Raw genomic sequence first — 21,604 nt, 5'->3', positions numbered from 1 at the left:
TTATCATTGACATAGTTTTCGGAGGAAGAGGCTGCTAAAACAAACACGTAATGGACGGCAACACTTCAATGGTTGCGACACCAATCATACACTCTTAGAAAAAAGGTAGTAGTACTTACTAACTTTGGGGTAGTAACTGAATTTCACATATGTTACTACCCTGTTAGTAACTGCAGTTAGTAACGGGGAGGTTAGTAACAGTTACTAACCCATTGAGTTAGTAACGGTTAGCTAGTAGTAGTATTGAGTTAGCTAGTATTATTCACTAAGAAAATGAATAGAAACTCCCATATGCTGCAAGGTTCTTCGTACGGTGTGCTACCGTGGCTCGTCAAATTTGTGCGTACTCGAAAAATAAAAAAGCTTCACAGTCAATTTGACTAATTCCGAAATCCAGACAGAGCTATCAGAGCGTGCTGGCAGTAAATCACACACTTAGGTGTAAGCTTACCGCGCATTACATGTAGAAATTATGCGAGATTATGGCATCAACAACCTTAGCACAAATCACAAAGTACAAATCAGGAAGATTCACACTCGCGCACTGCGCGTGCACATGTAAAGAAATCTATCTGAGGCTTATATACTCCGTAAATCAGGCTCGCATTTACGGGCTAGTTGCTCGTACCGGTTGAGCTAAGACACCAGCTTTAATTTTGAAGTTGATATTGTAGAAACAGCTTAATCTACCGAACCGCAGGCCCCTGCAGAAATGTTTAGTTATAAATCCAATTTATTGGCATGACAGTCTTCGTCACTTACATTATTTGACTTTATTTTGGGGTAAAAAGAACGGTTACTAACTTGGTAGTATCTGGCGACCACAGTTGGTAAAAAGGTAGCAAGGGCTGCTTTTACTAACCGTACTTTGAAGAGAGTAGTAAGTAGTCAGCAAAAAGGAGTAAAACGAAGTCAGAGTCAGTAACTGCTGCAGTTACTACCTTTTTCCAACCAATTTAACTTTTTACAAACTTTTTTAAGAGTGTATCATCATCAAGAAGCAAAGAGTTCGACGATAAGTCGTCGATTTGTTTTACAAATGCACTCATACAGGATAATTTTAAACTAGGATCCAATATTTCTCTTCGTCCAGGTCGTAAAGCAGATGAAGCTGTTAACACGGAGCAATAGGCTCCTACTGAAATAGGTTTCATATTTTAATAGGCGGCCGAGCGACTGTTCTCGACAGTCATATTCGCGTGTGCAGTTCTTTAAACTTAATGCAGCAATGAACAGGAGCAACATTACGCCTTTCGGTAGCAAAACTGACGCTATATTCAGAATACAATTATTAGCTGACCGTACTTTGGAAATTAATGGAACGAAGAAAAAATATAATGCATCCAATACTTACGAAGATTTTAACGCCTCCTCGAATTGCTGTGGCTCTACTCAGCTGCTGCTTACGCCGTCCACTGATCTCAAAAGATGGCTCAGGGTCTGGTCAGCTGCAATTCCTGCGGTACAATACAGTCGTTTTTCCTCCCGTGAATGAATCCCTCCCAGTGAGCAACAATTTACCTTCAGATAATGCTATGATGATGATAAAGAATGAATGAGGAGGGCTCCGCTCAGCTTCTTGGCAGTTCATGTATTATTCCTACAGCTCTAAATCAAGACATAAAATGCGAGCGTGGCGTAGGCTCGCGGCCTGCCCATCTTCATCTTTATGACATCTGCACGAAATCAGCTTCCCGCGGCTATAGAATAGAGAAAACCACAGCTAGAGCGGTAACTCAGGATTCTGACTATTCGAGAAGAAACGTAATAAAAAAGGCATAGTCGTAAAATAGAAAAATATGTTTTGAAAATTTCCGACCGCTGAAATTCAACTATGAACACTGTAATCGAAAAGGCAGCCATGATCCATGGATGGAAGGGAATGGCGGAGAAACCAATCTCTCCTCCTTTCCTGGCAGTAAGAACAAGGCTTTTTTCAGCAGAATCGGAAAGCCGCCAAGACCGAAATGCATCCATGATTACCTACTGGAAGGAACTTATCCTAGATAGAACATAGATAGAAGCATGCACTGACAAAATTAAAACTGACCATGTATTAAACACCCTCGAGTGCGATAATGTTCTCCCATGGAAGTCACAGCTTGGAACCAACCATGAATTTAATCGACCTGCAGCAGTTTTAAAGCTCGCCATTGTTAGCTTCACAAAAGTCTTGCGTTCAGTCCTGCTGGACTCCGCTGCAAGCGTTGGGCTGCATAGCCGATGGAACTGAAGGGTGCACCCTTCCCCCACCACTCACTTCGCCTCGCTCAAGTGGAGCGGCCGTTTTATTAATGATAAGCATTATATTGTTCATGAGGCGCTAAATCGGGAGTCGTTGTCCACGCCAGGGAGTTGTTGTCCACGCCAGTCGTTGTCCATCGCCAAAGAAATGAAAGTACGGTTTTTTAAAAATAAAATTTCTCCCCAAGTGGTTTCTAACCCAAGGCTGGCTCAAATAGGTAAGGTTGAGAGGCTACTTCATCAAACCACTCAAGCATCAGCAAAGCATTACGTTGTCATCATCGTCAGCAGCAGCAGCAGAAGCAGCAGGTTGACTACATCCAATGCAGGGCAAAGGCCTCTTCTATGCCTCTCCAATTTACCCTGTACTTTGCCTGCTGCGGCCGCCGTATCCCCGCAAATTTCTCCATTTCGCCCCCTCCACCTAACTTGACGCCGCAACCTGCTAGGATTGGACTCTCTTGGAATCCAATCCTCTGCCCATAAAGACAAGCGGTTATCTTTCCTTCGCATTACATGTCCTCTCCAAGCCCACTCCTTAGTTGTGATTTCGACGGAGATATATTACCCCCGTTATAGCTCATTAATCTGTACTTAATCTAACTTGATCTGTACACTTTTCGTTAGCTTCCACGTTTGTGAGTACCGATAATATAACAGATATTCTACAATTTTATCTTGAGGGACATTCGTAGGCTGCCATTCATCATCGGAGTGAACCTTCCATATGTGCTCAATTCAAATCTTATCCTTCTAGTTATTTCCCTCTCATGATCTGGATCGGCGACCACTACCTGCCCTAAGCAGACGTATTCCCTTACCACTTCCAGCACCTCGCTAGCAATGGTGAACTCTTGTCCTCTTGCGAGCCTGTTGACCAATAGTTTGGATTCTTGCATGTCAGTTTTCATACCTTCCGCTCTGGTATGCCTGTCTAACTGATTGCTGATTAACTCATTGTTTAAAGAGTGAGACTCTAGAGCTGGATATGGGTATCGTCGTCTTCAACAACTACCATTCAGGTGGCTTGAACAGATCAGCTTCGCCGGACTCTGCATTGGAGCAGTACGCTATTGCTGGTGCACACCAACCGCCTGCCTACTTCCTTATCCCATGCACGTAGGAGTCCTCAGTGTTCACAGCAAATATTTATTCACCCACACCGTATAGTGCATTTGCAGTGGGAGAGGTCATAGAAAAAGACAACACGTTGCATAAGCAGCGACACCCTAAAGAAAAATGAACGTCGGATCCCGAAGAAGTAAAAAAAGAAAAAGGCAACAATGCTTCGAGCATCGCGAAACTGCAACGGCCAATGTAACATAGCAGCGAAAACATCATTGGAGGTTATGCAAAATGCGTTTGAAGGCCCTTTATTCCAATAGTGTGTTGCTTTGGGTAAAAAAGTTTACCTTTGTATACAGCAAGATCAGCTTGGAGAAGGAATTACTTATTCTGGCAGTCTGGCAACTGCGCGAACGCAATTTGGTGGAAACCTTAGGCCGTCATTGTGAGTCATCGGAGTGTGGACCCTGCACCCTTCACCTAAGCCGTCCTCCTACACGGAGTTTGAAGCATCCGCGCTACAAAAAAGCAGCAGGGTAATGAAATGCCTGCCTGGTTTTGATAAAACAGTCCACTGAAACTGATGGTTGATTTGTTTTTTTAGGCTATATGCTTGATTCATATTGCAGTGAAGAAGCACAACCACACAAAGGAGGAACACGCAAAAAACACTGACGAACGCTGCACTCAAAACTGGTTTACTGGGAAAAGATTTCTAGCTTCAAAAGGCTCGCGGATCTGCGCACTACAGAAAGAAAAACATAACAACCACGTGCCAAGGAACATCGAAACATCTTATCATATTGCCGCAAAAATGTCGAATTCCAAAGCGTAAAAAAATCGAAGCATCACTCATGCAACACTCTGCTCTTTTCTTTTTGTGAAAGGCCTCCAGGAGTTCACGTTCCATTTGATTCTTGCTGCTGCATAGGATTCAAACACTATCGAAACATGGCGAACATGTCACGCTTGGCTGGCAGTGATTTACCAAGTGCATATTATCATTGTTCTTTAAATTTCTTTGGTGGTGCCCTAGCCGCTCCTTTCCCCGATGTGCACTTTTCACCATGAAAGTGGCAGCTCGTATACCACCTAAGATGCGCATATCACATAGGGCGTAGTGTTCTTTTTACCACACCCACTTCTCCCTGTTTCGCTTCCGGAAATACGAGGGCACAGCTTTGAAAGCTTCACCGGAGCCGGAAAAACACCCCATACCTGTTCTCAACCTTCTTCATGTTATGCAGCACCTTGTGTAGGTAGACGGCAACTTCCGGTAGCAGGTTCCTGTTCCTCTCTTTTGTCTTGAAGTTCGCTGTGCGTGCCTTCACTTTTTCAGGCAAGCTTCTGCAACACAAGTCACGACCGACAAGGGGTAGCCCGCCGACAAAATTCTAGCCAATTTGTCCTAAAACCTAGACTGCATTTCTCAAGGGCCGAATCCAGACAAAAACTAATTATGCCTCTTTTTATCACCTACGAATGAGTAGAGTCGTAAGGCAGGAGTTGCTTCCGAACACGAGGGGAGCGCATCTAACAAGCATGATCTCTGCCCAACTTCACCCAAATATCTAAAAACTTAACTTCGTTGTTATCCGGTGTCTAAAGAGTTAATTTTAGACACATTCCATTCCTTCTAAAAGCATCCAAGAACCTTGTTAACTATAGCACAGTAGTGTAAGTGGCTCTACTTGCCAAAAAATTAAAAATAATCAACATATCGGTACACTTTAGATGACCTCCTAAGAGTGAAAAACAGTGCTTAAAACCTGGTCAATGCTGTCTCAAAAAATGTCGCTTAAAATGGGTGCAACGCAAGATCCAATGCAAATCTCTTTCGTCTGTAAATAGAGATGATTGTTAAAAGTGATATAAGTACCTTTAAGGTAAATTTCTAAAAGTATCAAAAAATTGTCTACAGACATGCCAGCCGAATTTTGGAAAGGCACAACACCACTCTTCTCAATACAATGTCTTAAAGAAGCGAACAACTCTTGGTAAGGTATAGAATAAAAAATATCTTCTACTTTGACAGAGAATGCAAAGCCGATGTTTCGGTCGCTGTTGAGAAAATTAACTACGTCTATATAATATTTGACAAGGAACGGATCGTGAACATAAACCTGTTTCAAAGATTTATGCAGAAACTGGCTAACATGTAACTGCCAAGGGCCTTTTTCACGTACAGCATGCGGAAAGCCGTATGCCTCATAAAAGGCAGGATTCCGGTAGATGTGAGTGCCCTCTTCGGCCTTGTTAGACCCTCTAGGGAGCATGTTAAACGCATCTGCAAAGTTTTACGTTTTGAGCTTTGGCGTCAGGTGCGAATTTACGAAGACTGGTTATCCGCAAGTTGTTATGCTCTGAATGTCAAGTGGCTCGCGGCATGCAAACTAGGCCATTACAAACGCCTCACCGGACAGCTGACAAAGCAGTGGTGGAAGTACTGCCTTGGGCTGGCCCTCAGGGAACCGGAGAAGTACAGGACAAGTAATGAAGCCCTCAACCCTCTTGCCTCACAGTCATGTTCAAGCTCAAGCTCAAGCACCACGTTTTTGGGCGGGGTAGACGAGCCGAAGAATATACACAGCCTACTCAGCAACCGGCCTAAGTACGGACTACCTCCCACTGTTCGTATTCAAGACCTGGCTGCCCTAAACCGTCGCATACCCAGGAAAGCGCCTTTTCATTCACCAGAGACTCAGACCGGACTCCACTATTGCGAAACTCAAGAGAGTAGGCGAACAGGTAGGGCGCATGATCCGCCGCGTTTCCAACAAGCGGGGTGGTCTGCGGGGCAGGGACGCGCTTCGGCTCGTCTATGCCTTCGTGACTAGCCGGATCCTCTACGCCGTGCCATATCTCCGCACTACTAAGCAAGACGAGGCGCGAATAGACGCCATCATCCGCAAGGCAACTAAGCGAGCCCTGGATCTCCCGGTGGCTACCTCTAATGCCAAACTCAAGGCATTGGGGGTGCTAAACTCCTACCAGGAGCTGCGGGAGGCCCACCTCGTGAACCAATACACGCGGCTCACGCAGACGGCTCCTGGGCGCCGCCTGCTAAACCGCTTACACATCCAACACGACTGCACTCCAGAGGAGGCGGAGCGTATCCCAGTACTATGGCGCCATATGCTCTGGGTCTCCCCGCTCCCCCGTAACATGGACACCGACATGCATGAAAACAGACGACAAGCGCGGGCTCGGGCTCTTGAGAGACAACACGGCTCCCGACCCGGTGTATATTATGTAGACGTAGCAGGGCCATCGCCCACGGGATTTTACTCGGCCGCTGTCGTTCACCAGGAAATGCACGTTGATGGACTCTCCTTTCGAGCCCCGAATTCAATGCGGGCCGAGGAAGTAGCGATAGCGCTTGCTGCCGCCCACGCCAATTCGAGAATAATCATCACGGACTCCCGAAAAGCATGTGAACATTACTTGGCAGGGGAGATCTCCCCCTTAGCTGCTTGTATTCTACGACGGACTGCCACTGATCCAACACCCAAACGAATCATTTGGGCTCCTGGCCACCAGGGCTTACGAGGTAATGAGGCCGCTGACGCGGCTGCCCGAGCGCTTACTCACCGGGCTCCTCATCCCAGCTCTTCTGGCTCGGAGACTAACCAGCCGCTGCTGCGATTCAGGGAAATATTAACACATTATAGCGACAACCACCGCCTTTTCCCGGCCCCTGCAAAAGGGCTGAGTAAGACGGAGGAGCGAACTTTAAGGCGCCTGCAGACAGGTACTCTACTCTGTCCTGCAATAATAAAACATTACGATCCTAACACGGATGGGCGATGCCCACACTGTGGGGAGACCTGTGATATCTTCCACATGGTGTGGGCATGTACTCAAAATCCCCACCTCCCCCCTTCCCCTACCCCTTCCAGAGAGGCATGGGAGACTGCCCTCCTCAACTGCTCCTCGCTTGAGTCCCAAAGGGCTCTGGTGAAACGGGCGAGAGACGGGGCCTCGTCGTGCGGTGTCCCGGACTAGGGACGCCGACCATGTAGCGGGGCCACTCTGTGGCTCCCAAACTCTTTTTTACAATATAAAAGTTTTCACCACCACCACCTATGGTGCAACAGGACAGGTTGTTGCTTGAAGGTGTTGACTGCCTCCAAAAAACAGCTGGTGTGTCAAGGGATAGGAGCCTAACAACTTTTTGGCAGAGGGTGGTGATGCTCATTGTTGACTATAATATCCCCAGTTGTCGAAAATATTGCGGAGACCTCAACTACGGCCCCTTTCTCTTTCTACTTTCAATCCCACCTTCCTCCTTACCCTTACTGCGCGGTTCAGGTGTCCGCCGAGATATGTCAGACAGATAAAGCGCCATTTCCTTTACTCAAAAACCAATTTACCAATTTTATTTATATCGATTTTACAAGCTGAAAAGAAGGAGGATTTGTGGTGTTGCCGAAAGGCCTGTTCCATGAAAAAGCCATCCAAACGGTTGACAAGAATTTCACCATTATAACGCGCCGTCCTACTATTGCAAAACAAAGGATAGCCGACCTCTGCAAGGATGTTGGGAATGATGCTTTGTTTACGCAAGTCACTAAGTCTAAAGGTAACGCTTTGAATGTTCTCTTTAGTGCTAAGCCGCAGAAACGCGGGGTCCCTTTTTTCACTATTATAAGTGAAAAGGCTCTTGGTAGTTACGTGTTAGACAGTTTCTGCATAAATCTTTCAAATAACTTAATGTTCACGATCCGGTCCTTATCAAAAATTCTGGAGACGTAGTTTATTTTCTCAAGACCGACTGAAACATCAGCCTTGCAATCTTTGTCGATGTAGAGGATCTGTTTTATTCTATACGGCACCAAGAGTTGTTCGCTTCTTTGAGACAATGTATTGACAACAGTGGGGTTGTCTCATTCCAAAATTCGGCTGGCATGTCTGTTGACAATTTTTTACCTTTTAGAATTTTACCTTAAAGGTACATTTATCGCTTTTGAACACATCTCTATTTAAAGACGAAAGGCATTTGCATTGGATCTTGCGTTGCACCCATTTTAAGCGACATTTTTTTAGCCAGCATTGACCAGTTTTAAGCACTGTGTTTAACCCGTACGAGGTCCTCACAGTGTACCGTTATGTTGTTGATTTCTTAGTTTTTTTGGACAAGCTGAGCCCTTTACACTACTGCGCTATTGCTAACAAGATTTTAGATGCTTTTAGAAAGGATAGAATGGGTCTAACGTTAACTTCTGAGACACCGGATAACGACGAACTTGAGTTTTTAGATATTCGGGTGAAGTTGGGCAGGGATCATACTTGTTGGATGTGCGCCCCTCCTGTTCAGAAGCAACTCCTGCCTTGCGGTATTCGGCGCTTGAGAAATCGTGCGCCCATGAGATGCAGTCTAGCTTTGAGAAGATATTGCCTAAAATTTTGTCAGCGGGCTACCTTTTGTCGGCCGTGCCTTCTGTTGCCGAAGCTTGCCTGAAAAAAGTGAAGGCACGCACAGCGAACTCCAAGACAAAAGAGAGGAACAGGAATCTGCAACCTGAAGTTGACCCCTACCTACACAAGGTGTCGCATGACATGAAGAAGGTTGCGAAGAGGTAGGGGGTGCCGCTCGCTTTTTCAGCTCCGGTGAAGCTTTCAAAGCTCTGCCCTCGTATTTGCCGAAGCGAAACAAGGAGAAGCGGATGTGGTAAACGCCACACTCCGCCTTATGTGCAATGCGCTCGTGAGGTGGTATACGAGCTGCCACTTTCATGAGGAAAAGTGTACATCGGTCAAACGGGGAGATGTATTAAAGACGGGTTAGCGGAGCACCAAACGAATTTAAAGAAGAATGAGAATGTGCACTTGGTTAAGCACTGCCAGTCATGCGTGACATGTTCGCCACGTTTCGATAGTGTTCGACTCCTAGGCAGCAGCAACTATAAAACGGCACGTGAACTCCTGGAGGCCTTTCACATAAAGGAAAGAGCAGATTGTTGCATTAGTGATGCTTCCGTTTTTTGTAGGCTTCAGAATTCAACCTTTTTTGCGGCAAGATGATAGAATGTTTCTGACGTTCTTTGGCACATGGTTGTTATGGTTTTCTTTCTTTGGTGCGCAGATGCGTGAGCCTCTTTAAGCTCGAAATGTTTTCGCAGTAAACCAGTTTTGAGTGCAGCGTTCGTCCGTGTTTTTTGCGTGTTCCTACTCTGTGTGTTTGTGCTTCTTCGCTGCAATATGAATCAAGAATGTTACCAACTTGCCCAAAAACGTGTTTTACTCAAGGCTATATTCGACTAGAGTGCGCCAGCACTTCGGTTCTTACTTTAGTTCCGATGTTCAGATCCATTGTTCACGGATGGCAGTTGTACGGATAGCGATAAGGGGTTGATGTCCTTATATCAAATGAAATCAAATGAAGCTTATTTTCCAGCAACTGGATGGTCGCCTGGGCTAAAAGCTCTGCAAACAGCTTGACAAAGGCCGTGTAAATCACTACCCAACACAGCTGGTGCGAAAAGCAAATTCCACAATTTCATAAGCATGGCATCCAACAGGGTTATACAATGCATACGTCACTGTAGCAAGATATGAAAAGAAAGAAAAAAGTTGATGAATAATAAAATCAATGGAAAACGCTCAACAGGGCGGAAAGTTTGTAAATGTGGGTATATTATTTAAAGTACGAAGACAAGTATGCATACATTATATTTGCACGAAGTAGGTTCTCAATTCCTTAGGAGTAAAACCAACAGTGTTGTTATATTTGTTGAGAAAAACGAGAAGATTATGAGCCAAGAATTGTAAGTTGTAGTCTGTTCTAAGGTGTGATAGAGACCACATTCCCTAAGTAGTTAACGTTAAGGACAAGTTTTTTCCTTACCTGGAAAAAACCAAGGTCCTTTCTAAGGCCAAAATAAAAACCGGAAGAGAAGTTATCGAGGTTTATTTCATCTCCAAAAGGGGCGATGAGGACGTTAGCGCGCCTTCTATATCCCTTTCAAGGCAAGAGATCAATTTCATAGACGGGCACCTCCGAGCTTTGCATGGGTCGTAACCACACGTGGCCTTGTTGACACTGTCATTGCCGTGCGCATGTTGCTTTTGCTTCTTCTTGTCTCCTTGTTTGCCTTTGATAGCCTTTATAAGCACCCTGCTTTCGCTAAATAAAACCAGTTAGAAGTCTGCGCTTTATGTGTGTGTACTCGTGAGTTCTTTTGACCAGTCGCCTTCGCGCAGTTCTATTTTCCTCTAACCATGAAATGACAAGCCCAACTGCATGTCTTACTGTAATTTGAATATTCCCAGCATCCATCTAATTACTGACTGTTATTTAGACCCATGAATGTGCTGTATATTTCGTTTTCATTTCACGATTCCCGACTCTCCTCGATGGTGGACTGAACTATTAGTGACTCCTTGCGTTCCCTTGATATGTTGGAATTAGTCTGATAGGTCATAAATACAGGGTAATGGTCACTTATGTCAGTAACAGTAACACAGCTGTAAACTACAATATTATAAATTTTTAAAATGAAGTCGAGCAACGATTTAGTACTGACAGTGATTCGTGTGGATGTTGTTAATAAGTTCAGGAAACCAGAAGAATGCAACACACTGCTAAAGTCCCGAGTAGCTTTAGTATCATCAAGCACAGTAATGTTAAAATCACCACTCCAGACAAGGCGGGAGTTGTTGCTGAACACGTGTTCCAGCAAGAGCATAAAAGATTGCATGAAAGAATTCATGTTACCTCCTCGTGGACGATATACAACTGAGATGGTTTCGTTTTTGCTCTGTAAGGTTATTATCTCATAGTCGGACCTTACTTTACTGAATTCAGGTAGAAATTCATAGCTCTTACTCACTGTAGCATAAATCGCGACACCACCGCCCCGTATGCCTGTACAATTTAGAAGGAAATTATTATAATGTTTTAATTCTAACATTATGCAGCCATCATACTACCATCTTTTTGATAGCATCACCATGCTAAATTTCAAACAAAAATAACTGGGAAATGAAGTAAGAATGTCCTCTTTTACAGTCATAGACCGTGCATTGATATCCAGAACTGATTCAAAAGATGTTTCTGAAGTTTCAACTTTTTGGGGAAAAATGAATTCTTCTTAATTCATTGCAGAATCCATGACAAGATTGTCAATTATGCATTTTTATCAGCACAGCGGGCCTTAGTCCGGTTGAGAGAATATATCTTCTAGACTACTTTCACGTGGTATCAGCACGGATGAGCTGCCGTCTGCTTGCTTTGCATAGATTTTGCCGTTGTGTGCCCATACGGATTTCCATTTATGCTCGTGTTTCTTTTTGACACCCTTCGCAAGCAATTTCCTGAGTGCTGGACAGAGGTGCACATTTGCGTAAACAGGTGCTGTGTCATCAAGGCCGTGGTCATCATTTGTCAAGCGCGCCTTCTTTCCTTTCCGGTAAACTGCATCTCGTTTCGTGCGTGTCTTAAACTGCACGACAATGCTTTTTGTCTTATCAGTCTTTCGGGTGTGCACTGGATGGCGGACATCTATGTCGCTTCCCGTTATTGCTTCTTTCACACCACAATCGATGTTACAAAGCAAATCTGCAAAGCTTTCATTTTCTTTTTTAATAACATGCTAAAATTCGATACTTGCCTTCCGGGAATACTGTTCCGAAGAGACCATCCAGTCTTCAAGATCGTAAATTTTACTTTCTGCTGCGAAGCATATTTCGCGAAACGCTTCATTTTGTGTACCCAGATCTGCCCTGTTCAACATTTCTGCCTCCAGTTCTTGCTTTAGTTCCTCGATGATTTCGTCTGCAAATTCAGGCTTTGTACAAGATTCCCTTGTTCAGTTTTAAAATCCCGTATCTCATAGCACAAATCTCTCTCTTTTGACTCGCAAAACACTTTCAGCTCTTGCCTTATTTCCTCTTTGAAGTTATGAAGGTCGGCCTCTTTGACTGACATATTGCGTGCGATAAGTAGAGCAAAAGGTAAAGACAGCACTGAAGTGGCAAGAGCAAGCTTGATCTGTTTCGTTAGGCACAGGAGGCCATGGTCAATAGAAATGAACAGCAACAGCGACGGCCGAGAAATAAAAAAAAGAGAAAGAAAGAAACCGCAGTAGTGACAGGACTAACCTGCACAAGATCGTGGGGCAACTTATATGCTGAGCACTTCGCTATCGCCGCTCCTGTTGTGCTGATCTGTTGATGGCGGCTTGAATTTCTAGGCAGGGGCTCCCGGAAGGCCAGCAGGACTGTTTCCGGAAGGTTGGGCGTGCGGAGTCAGAAAACCTTGCACGTGTCGTCGGTTCCTAAGATGATGCGGCTGGTAGGTGTTGGCAGCAGGTGAGTGCGAGGATGGGATGGGACCTCAGCTGCGTGAAAATTCGGCCTGCTCAAGTATGAGGTGCCACTCAGATGCTTTACTGTCGCCGCTGCTATTGTCACCTGCAGTTGGCCCTTTCAAGTGGATTCATAAATCACTGAGTCCCCATTGCACTCCGGGAGGAGTGGTGCAAAGATCAAGCAATACGCGTCTTCAATGTTAGGGCAGCAGGTGCTATTTGAGTTCTTTGGAGTGCGCTGCCGCTCAGGTTGATCATACCGAACAGCCGCTGGGGAATAATTGAGCTGCCGCCGCACATGGTGACACATTGCTAGGTATATATATATATATATCCTTCTCAGACACCGTGTACATTGCAATGCACAGTTCTCTGTTGTGTAATTCCTAAAAGCACTTCCACTTCTCCAATGAAAGTGGCAGGGGAAGTCAAGCACCACTCACTAGGCCCCCAAACTGAAGTGTGAAATGAAGGTTGCTCGCCTTCCAAGAGAGTTCATTTGTCCAAATCAGATTTCTGCTTGCAGTAACGGAACAGGTCGCAAGCCTCTGGTGCCTTTGTATGACATTTCTTGCAACTTTGCACTCAATACGCATTTTGTCTTTCAGGTATTGAGTAAACATACGCTGTGAAAAGTTGTTACATCTTTATGAGGGCCACATGCCCGTAACAGACAAAATGCTTTCTCACGTCTCATCTTGTAGTGCTAGCGCAATGAACCAAGTAAAGTGGCCATCTCCGCTGCCCTCAAGAAGCACTGCACTGCAGGCACCTTACTAAACCACTCCCATAACTGGATGGCTACCTAAGTCCCCAGTGGCTCCGCTCATCCATGTAGTACAGCACTAATGACTTTTCACTAACCTACCCACCTTCACATTCCAGAAGAGTGCTGGGTATGTGAAGCCTCGGCGAGCTGCCAAAGGACTCAGTAGAATAACGGTGTCAAAGTAATCATGCAGCGCAGAAACAAGACCTATCGCAGCTTCCTCTCAATGGGCCTCATGACCACGGTACAGATAGTCTGGATAATAGATCATCATTTACCCTTCCATGACAGACGCATTGGGCGCAATGAATGAATCAGTCATATTGTCATTCAAATTTCTACATATAGTCCGAATATTTGGCTTCCACTGAGGTTAAGATTAGCGGAAAGTCCCAGGCATGGAAGTGTGCTTGCAGCCCTCGGCCCGGCTGCTATGCCATTTCTCCCCTATCAACAAATCATTTAGAACAAGTAACTAAACGTTATGCAGTTTTTGATTTTTCCGGTGAAAGGAAGTAATGCGAGCAGTTCTCTACCTGCTCTATGATTTCTTGCGTCGTGTCATACACTATTCGCATTCGAAGTAATGTCATGGAACCAGAAGTACCCGATGATCTCGTGAGTGCTCCTTCCACTGTCATGTAGTGGTGGTCTTCGCAGGACGAATGCACAAAATGGGTGTGTGCACCAAAAGTGTAAATTATTCCGTCAACTCTACGGCGCGGGAACAGCACCGCTCATATTCACAGCACTGAGCGGCGCCTCACTGCAAGGTAATCATCGGCAGCCTTTTGACAGGCAACAGGTGCCGCCGCTATATATACTGCGCGGTGGACTTCTCTCAAGGTTAATGAACTGTCCGCGTTCTTTTCTCTCCTTGTTTTGCTGTAGTAACCGTAGTAACCGAGTTGTCCACAATTTGCTCTAAATGCTATCGACGATTACTATTGATTGAAAACTATATTCCCCGGAGTATGATTCTGAGTACAGTGGAGAAAGTTAAACCTAGATTTGTATCTCAAGAATATGGCATCAATAAACAGAGTTGAAGAAGCAACATTTAATGAACAATGGTCCCTGTAAGCAAAGGGAAAAAGTTATAAACAACTGATAGCATACGTTGCTAACAGGCACAAGATCTAAATATACTGAAAAAGACAGAGAAAAAAAATTTTCGGGTGTGCGCATCAATCAGGGCAAACGACGTTTCAACTCAACTTATAGAAAAAACAACAAAATATATAAACTGGCATTGGGATACCTTTAGTATCATTGGCTCTTAAAATGAATACATATTGCAAGACAACGCTTCAGATTGAACATGATGTCATCTCTACAGAAACAAAATTTATACGATAGGTTTTCAACTTGTTTTACAAATGCACGTATCCAGGGTAAAGATTTCTGAAATGGAAAACACAACCCAATGAAAGACGACACAAGAGATAGAGAAAATACCAGCGCTGTCCATCTCTTGTGTCGTCTTTCATTGCGTTGTTTTTTCCACTTCGTAAAACATGTACCAAGCAGCCCTTATTTGCCCTCTTCCAGGGAAATGCTTTACCGGATAAAAATATGCCTTTTTCCTGGTAATAACAGTGATGAGCTGGTAATAGAGGACGACAGGCTCCTGTGGCCAGCACGTTTCTTGTTGCACTAGGCTGCAGGGGAACTGCAGGTGAGGGCCTTATTTTTGATTACAGCTCTTTAAGCATGATAGAGCAATGGCAGCAATTCAGCACATGGGCAGCACATGAGGCGGTCTTTCAAGAATACAAATAGTTAATAACTGAAGCTTATTCTGTAATTTATAAACTCATGAAAAAAAAATATATCCACTATTCACGAATATTTTGATCTCTGTTCGAAATATTGTGGCTTTCAGCCCGCTGCGGCTTACAGCTTCCAGTATTCTCCAAAAAAGGCTCTACCTCTCTCCAGGTGCACTCCCTGTGGTACAGAAGTATTAGTTTAGTCCGCTCGGCGAGCAGTAATTTACCTTCATATAAAGCTATGGAAAAGCTAAAGGGTGAATCAGGCGGGCTTCGCTTACTTTCTGGGCAGCTGCTGCATTATTCTTGGAGTGGTAAATGAGAATTGAAATACTAGCCTCGCGTATGCCGCGGCCTGCTCCTCTGTTAGGTTTATGGCATGTGCAAGATACCTTTTCTTGGCTACTAATCCGAAAGGCACAGGCAGAAGTGTCGCTCATGATTACTGATCGTAGCAGAAAGGAATAGAAAAAGGCATAATAGGAAGATAGGCATTGCCATTTAAAACCTCCAAGACGCTGGAATTCAGCAATATAAACTAAAATTTGATAGGAAGGCGTGATCAGTAGTTGCAATAGAAATATAGATTAGTCCACCTCCTCTGATCCTGGCCGCAAGGACAAAGTTGTCTGAGCAGAATCGGAATGCCTCTATGGCCGAATTGTATTCAGGATCACGCATTAGAAGGAGTTCCTGTTTTCCTGATGCTGGCTTACTCTCCAACAACCATCATTTTCGAGACCTACAAGGGGGCGACGGAATTTCTGATCATTTGTTGCACATTTCCACACGAACTCCACATCTGGACATCTGGGTGGGCACAGCAACCACGCCCTAAAGCATGCATATCAAGGAGCAGAAGTCATCGGTTCGAACAATTGTCGCAATCTAGCCTCTAACTTTACTTAAACATGCAAGCCATATGTAAAGAAAATTAAAATGCATACGCAGCTCGCCCACCTTGCCAACCTGGCAGATGGCAGTTAATCGTCTAAAAAAACAAAATTATGCAGCAGCACTGTCGACGGCCTTCAGGCAGCCGGTTGTCGCGGCCAGAGCGTGCCTTGTCGCGACCTCCTCGGCCCAGGTCACCAGCCGAAGTGGGAGAGTCGGATGGGTGCTGGACAAAGCAGCCTCGCACTGCTGCGGACTGTTTAAGTGCCAGGAGGCAGGGGGCAAGTGTGCTGGGCAGGAGAATAGGATATGAGGGTTAGCCGGCTCTTGGGCGGCCACATAAGCGGCATGCCGGCGAGAATGCTCCGGGGTGGAGGAGGGCAAGACGTGCGGGGGTGAGAAATGTGTGGCAGTCAGGTGGCGCCACAAGCGTTGGTGGCGCTGGGAAAGGGTTTTGTGCGGATGGGGCCAAGTGAGACGAGAGGGGCGGTCGTTTAAATGTATATCATGGTACGTGAGAAGCGCGTCGCGTGTATCCACTCCCGGCGGGGGCTCGCTTGCACTGTCGGTCGAATCGCGAGCAATAGAAATAGCAGCCGCGTTGCGAGGATGGGTCACGTGAGAGGGCACCCAGATGATTTGGGTGGTGCCGATTGCCGGGGTTGCCACTTGTCCAACCACGTAGTTGCAGACCAGGCTTGGAGTCACTGAAAATGTATTCCCCGGAGTTCTGCGTGGTGGCATGGGCAATAAGTGCCTCCTCAGCATCTTCAGAGATCGAAGTGTAGACTGAGGCAGTAAGAGTGGTTTCGAGAGCGTTTTCAGTGGCTGAGAGGGTGTGGGCTGGGAAGCGGCTGTACGAGGTGGGATCCACATAAGCCAATGCAGGTTTCCGCTCATACTCACGTCTGAGCGGTGAGGCGCGCGCTGCTGTGCGGGAGGTGTGGTGATCAGGATGCATATTGTTAGGGAGGGGCTGAACGGTTAGGAGGGACGAGACGTGGGACAGGATGGGCTGAGAGGTAGGAAGGGAAATATGAGAGGAGAGCTTAAGGGTAGAGAGAAGTGCGCGACCCGTGCGGGTGCGGGAGAGATCGAGGAGCTGCGCCGCACGATGGGCCTCGGTCAGCTTCTCAATTGAGTTGTGAACACCCATGGACAAAAGCCGAGGCGTCGAGGTAGATGTGGGAAGGGATAGGGTAGATTTATACGCCTTGCGAATGAGGCTGTTGTCTTTGTCCTCCTCGGTATGAGAAAGGAAGAGATAAGGAAGAAAATAGATCAAGCGGCTTAGAACAAAGGCCTGGACCAAGCGGCGGAGATCGTGTTCGCGCATGCCTTGGTGGCGGCTTGTCTGGTGTATAGTGTTCGTGAGTGGAGTGATGAGGGTGGTGTGCGGGTGGTGGACTGAAGAAATAGTCCTAGGATGCGCAGAGTAGAGACAACAGGAATGGGTATGCCGTCCAGGGGGACAGTGAGAGGAGAAGGCGACATGGGGGCCGCTCCTTGAGGAAGAAGGAGCACTAGTTCTGATCTAAGCGGGAAGAAGCTCAACCCGATAGGCCGAGCATCAGCAACCACCGCATCCACGCCCGCCTGGAGAGTGGCCACCATATCGCCAAGTTTGCCGGTGGTCCCCCCGAGGGGATGTCATCGGCGTAGAAAGCATGAGATAGAGCTGGAATAGTATGCAGAGCAAGCGCCCGCGGGAACAGGGTTATGCTGTAAAGAAGCGGGGAAAAGACAGAACCTTGCGGGGAGCCTTTTTTGCCAGAGGGAGCAAAGAAGAGAAGAAAGTGGGCCTGATCAGTTTTCGGCTGTGCCGCACGCGAGAAAACGAGTGATGTAAGCATAGACGTGGGGTCCCACATGGAGGAAGGAGATAGCGTCCAAAATGGCAGCGTGATGTACACTGTTTGGTAAGGTCCAGCGCCATGACAGCTCGAGTGCGTTTGAGGTGGGAGGGTTGTAGGACATCCTCGAAACGTTGGAGTTCGACATCCTGGGTGAATCATTGGGTCGAAAGCCGAACATGGAGTGCGGATGCATGTCGTGGTCTGCCAGATACGTCTGCAGGCGGTAAGAAAGCTGGAGTGGAAGTGTTCTAGGGCAATACGTGTGCGGATTAGGAGATGAAAGAGACACGTGCATGGGTCCACGAGGAGGGAAGAGTGCCAGTCAGCCAATGTTTATTGATAAGGTTAGTAAGGGCTTCTAGAGACTGCTTTGATAGTGATGCTGTCAGCTCCTGGGACCGAGGTGGTGTGGAGCTTCAGTAGCGCCTAACGAACCTTATCCAGGGAGATTTCCGAATCAAGATCGGGGTTGGTGGAGCCGGAGTATATGGGAAGAGCAGAAGGGGGCGGTGCCGAGGTAGTGGTTCCTGAGGGCAGCCAGGAAGTGAGTGTTGGAGAATGGGGAGGAGTTACGGAGGTGGGAGATATCCTTGCGCTGGGAGGCTCTGGTGTGCATGGCGTCTAGCTGCACCTTTAGAAGTGACCACGTGTGGCTGAAGGCCAGGTTGCCAGCCATACGATCGCAGGTCTGGCCCCACTGTTGCCGAAGAAGTGAGGACCAGTGCTCCTCCGTAACAGACGCAGGCTTGGCCAAACCGAGGCGCAGGCGGTGATCGTGTTTCTAGGCCTGCCTGAGGCGGTGGAGAGCGTGGTAAGCCTCCCAAAGGCGCAGCAGACGGCTCTATGCCGTAGTGGAGTGTGGCGCGGCAGGGATTGTAGACGTGGCAGTGTGGACGTGCGAAAATAGGGTCTCAGTCCAGGCCGAGAGATCGGTGATAGGAGCAGAAGAGGAAGTAGACAGATGAGGGTAGCGGAAACGGTCCCTGTCAAGTATCTGGGTAAGACGAGGAGAGGTACGAGCAATAGAGGGGAGAATGTGGTGCAGGGGATGTAGTGATCGCTACAAAGGGAGACCCCTGTATTAATCCATGTGGGATCGGTGGTATTTCTGGCAAGGACAAGGTCTGGATTGGTGTCCCGTTGGACACTGGATGCGATCCTGGTGGTGCAAGCGATGTCATTAAGCACAGAAAGGCATTCGTTCTGAATGAAACTCAAAAGTGAGAGACACTTGCGGGTGCTCTGTGAGTAGCCCCGGATGTTATGGGGTGCATTGACGTCTCCCAGATCGAGCAGTTCGTTGCGGCCAGCGCAGGTGAGCGCTTTGAGGAGGTCGAGGAGGAAAGGAGTTGAAGGGGCTTTGGGAGGGCTGCAAACATTGAGAACGAAGAGGCTTGCCTCAGTGCGACGGCTGGCACGAATTGCAAAGAGGAGATGGGCGCATTTCGAAACGTCCAGATGTTGCACCACAGCAGTGAGGTTGCGGTGCATCAGCGTTGTAACGCTTCGTTGGGCCTCGGAAGGATGACCAAAGGAGGCATAGTCGCGCAGCTTCACAGGGGCTAGAGATTCGTTGACTGCTAGAACACAGGGGAGAGTGTCAGGAGGGATGTTCTGGAGGTGGAGCTGTAGGGTGCCCCGTTTGCCGCGGAACCCCCGACAGTACTACGGCCAGAGATTAAGATGTGTGGGGTGTCTAGCCATGAAGGATAGTGAGGTCCTCAGAGGGAGTTAGAAAAAGCACACGGATTGGTGGGGCAGGTGCTGAGAGGTGCGCGAGGGTGGCCTCAGACGCGCTCTTGCGGGCCTCTAGGGTCGCAACCCTGGTGTCTTAGGCGGTGAGGTAAGATTAAATGGCGGCCACACGCGTGTCGATACTGGCGACGCGATTCACAAGTTATGTGTTCATCGTGTTACGTGTTACATGTTACGTGTTGATCGCCTCCTCAGCTGGGGCCGGCAGAGGCGGCGGTTGGAGAGAGGCGGCAGCTGGTGCAAAAGTAGGAGGAGCAGGACCAGGGGAAGACAAACGCGCTAGCGCGGCCGGCAGCTGATGCGAGCGCTCCTGAATTTGGAGTAGCTGGGCAGCGATAGTTTCCTCGAGGACCATGATTTTGAGGTCCGGCATGGTGGGCTGCGAATTGCACCTTGCCGGTGATTTGCTGGTCGACGCTTCGGATTTGGGTAGAGGCGGGAAGGAGACGGAGCGGTGGCGGCTGGCAGATCAGGTACTACGGGAGGCAGCGCGTTAGCTGGGCCGGGAAGGCCGTGAGGTCGTGAGGACGGGCTCGGTGGGATCCGTCGTCCGAGCAGGTTGGGGCTTGGAGGTGGCTGGAGGTAACCACGGGCCGTTCCGGCCGAAGCGGTGCCTGCACGAACGCGAGCACGTGATGTGGGCCCTCTTGCACATGATGCAACTTTGGACGCAGCTACGGGGTTCGACTTTCTAGTGGGCCTGGCCGCAGCGGTGGCAGAACGCAGACATGTGCCTCGTGCAGACTTTCGCACGGTGGCCTGGAGGCCAGCATTTCGTGCAGGCATCTGATTTAGGGAGGAACGGGTGGCATAGGTAAATCCCACTGTTACAGACGAGAGTACTGGGGAGGATGATGGTACCGACGAAGGTGTTGAGTATAGATTCTGAGCACCCAATCTGACGCGCGTCGGCGATAGCGTAGGGGGTGTTGATGTTCATCGCTTGGAGGTCTTGGATTAATTCTTCATGAATTTGAGAGTCCACGGCGTTGTGTAAGATGCCGCGGAGAGCGTCGTCGGGTGCGGCTATGTGGGCACGCATGGGGTAAGAAATGGGACTCAAGCAGAGTTCCGAGACCCGGAGGTAGAGACGAGCGCGCGGCTCAGATGGGGCGCTGACAGTGAATTAGTTATTGTATGGATTGATCCGTACACGGTCGGCGGGTTGCGAGGTAACGTAGCCGATGCTTGAAAGGGCACAGCGGACTTCCAGCAGGGCTCCGTTGGTGGTCGTGCGGAGATAAAGCAACCCTCCCCGTCTGAAGACGATTTTCAAGTCCTCCGCTGGAAGGCGAGAAAGGGTAGCATGGCGACATAGAGTGGCAACACTGGAGGTGGTGTTATACGGCGGAGGAGAGGTCATGGATGCGTTGGAGGCAGGCGGTGGCGAGACGCTGGGCTGGTGTGCAGCGGCTGCACGGTGTGCCTTCACTGCACGTGCCCAGTGTAAATCCGCTGCACATTCGGGACGGGTGATGGACCCGCCTTCTACGTGGTAGGCCGTATTGCATGTCTGCGAACGGCAGCGGCGCAGGCGGCGAAGCCGGGCCGCGATCGCCGCGGGTGTGCCGAAGAGCCCAGTAGTGCGTCGGAAGGGGACGGAATCGGGCTCCGAAGGTGTCAAATGAATCTTCTCACATACACGGATGCGTTGGTGAAGTTTCGCAAACTAACGGTGAAGAAGTCCGGATAAATGTATTCAAAAAGAACGGAGCCCACGTAAGGCACGTCCGTTCAGCTCCGCGTCAGAGTAGTGTCGCTCCAATGATTGATCGCGAGAGTCTGCTCGCCCAATGAACGCTGCGGCCTGTTGCTGCAGTGACGAGTGTCTGCCACCACGCTGTCAGCGCTCACGCATCTAGCCCGCACATCTCTCACTACTCCACGTACCACAAAGCGCAATTCAGGCGTCCGCTGATCTAGGGAGCCAGCTTTGCG

General features: G+C 47.9%; 1 protein-coding gene across 1 annotated transcript in view; it reads right to left on the bottom strand.

Moving 5' to 3' along the window:
- Nucleotides 1-20,039, bottom strand: part of LOC149367268 (uncharacterized) — a 99,816-nt gene extending 79,777 nt beyond the window's left edge. Inside the window, exons 1-3 of the mRNA XM_089573456.1 lie at nt 19,943-20,039; nt 19,147-19,491; nt 18,347-18,438 (exon numbers count right to left, since the gene is read on the bottom strand). Of these exons, the coding sequence (XP_089429582.1) occupies nt 18,347-18,438; nt 19,147-19,491; nt 19,943-20,039 (534 nt within the window). The remainder of the gene's footprint in view (nt 1-18,346; nt 18,439-19,146; nt 19,492-19,942) is intronic.
- Between the last annotated feature and the right edge of the window lie 1,565 nt (nt 20,040-21,604).

The sequence above is a fragment of the Amblyomma mixtum genome, chromosome 1 (genome assembly GCF_055824585.1).
Source record: "Amblyomma mixtum isolate Tamu chromosome 1, ASM5582458v1, whole genome shotgun sequence".
NCBI lineage: Eukaryota > Metazoa > Arthropoda > Arachnida > Ixodida > Ixodidae > Amblyomma > Amblyomma mixtum.
This window is presented reverse-complemented; position numbering and strand designations above follow the sequence as displayed.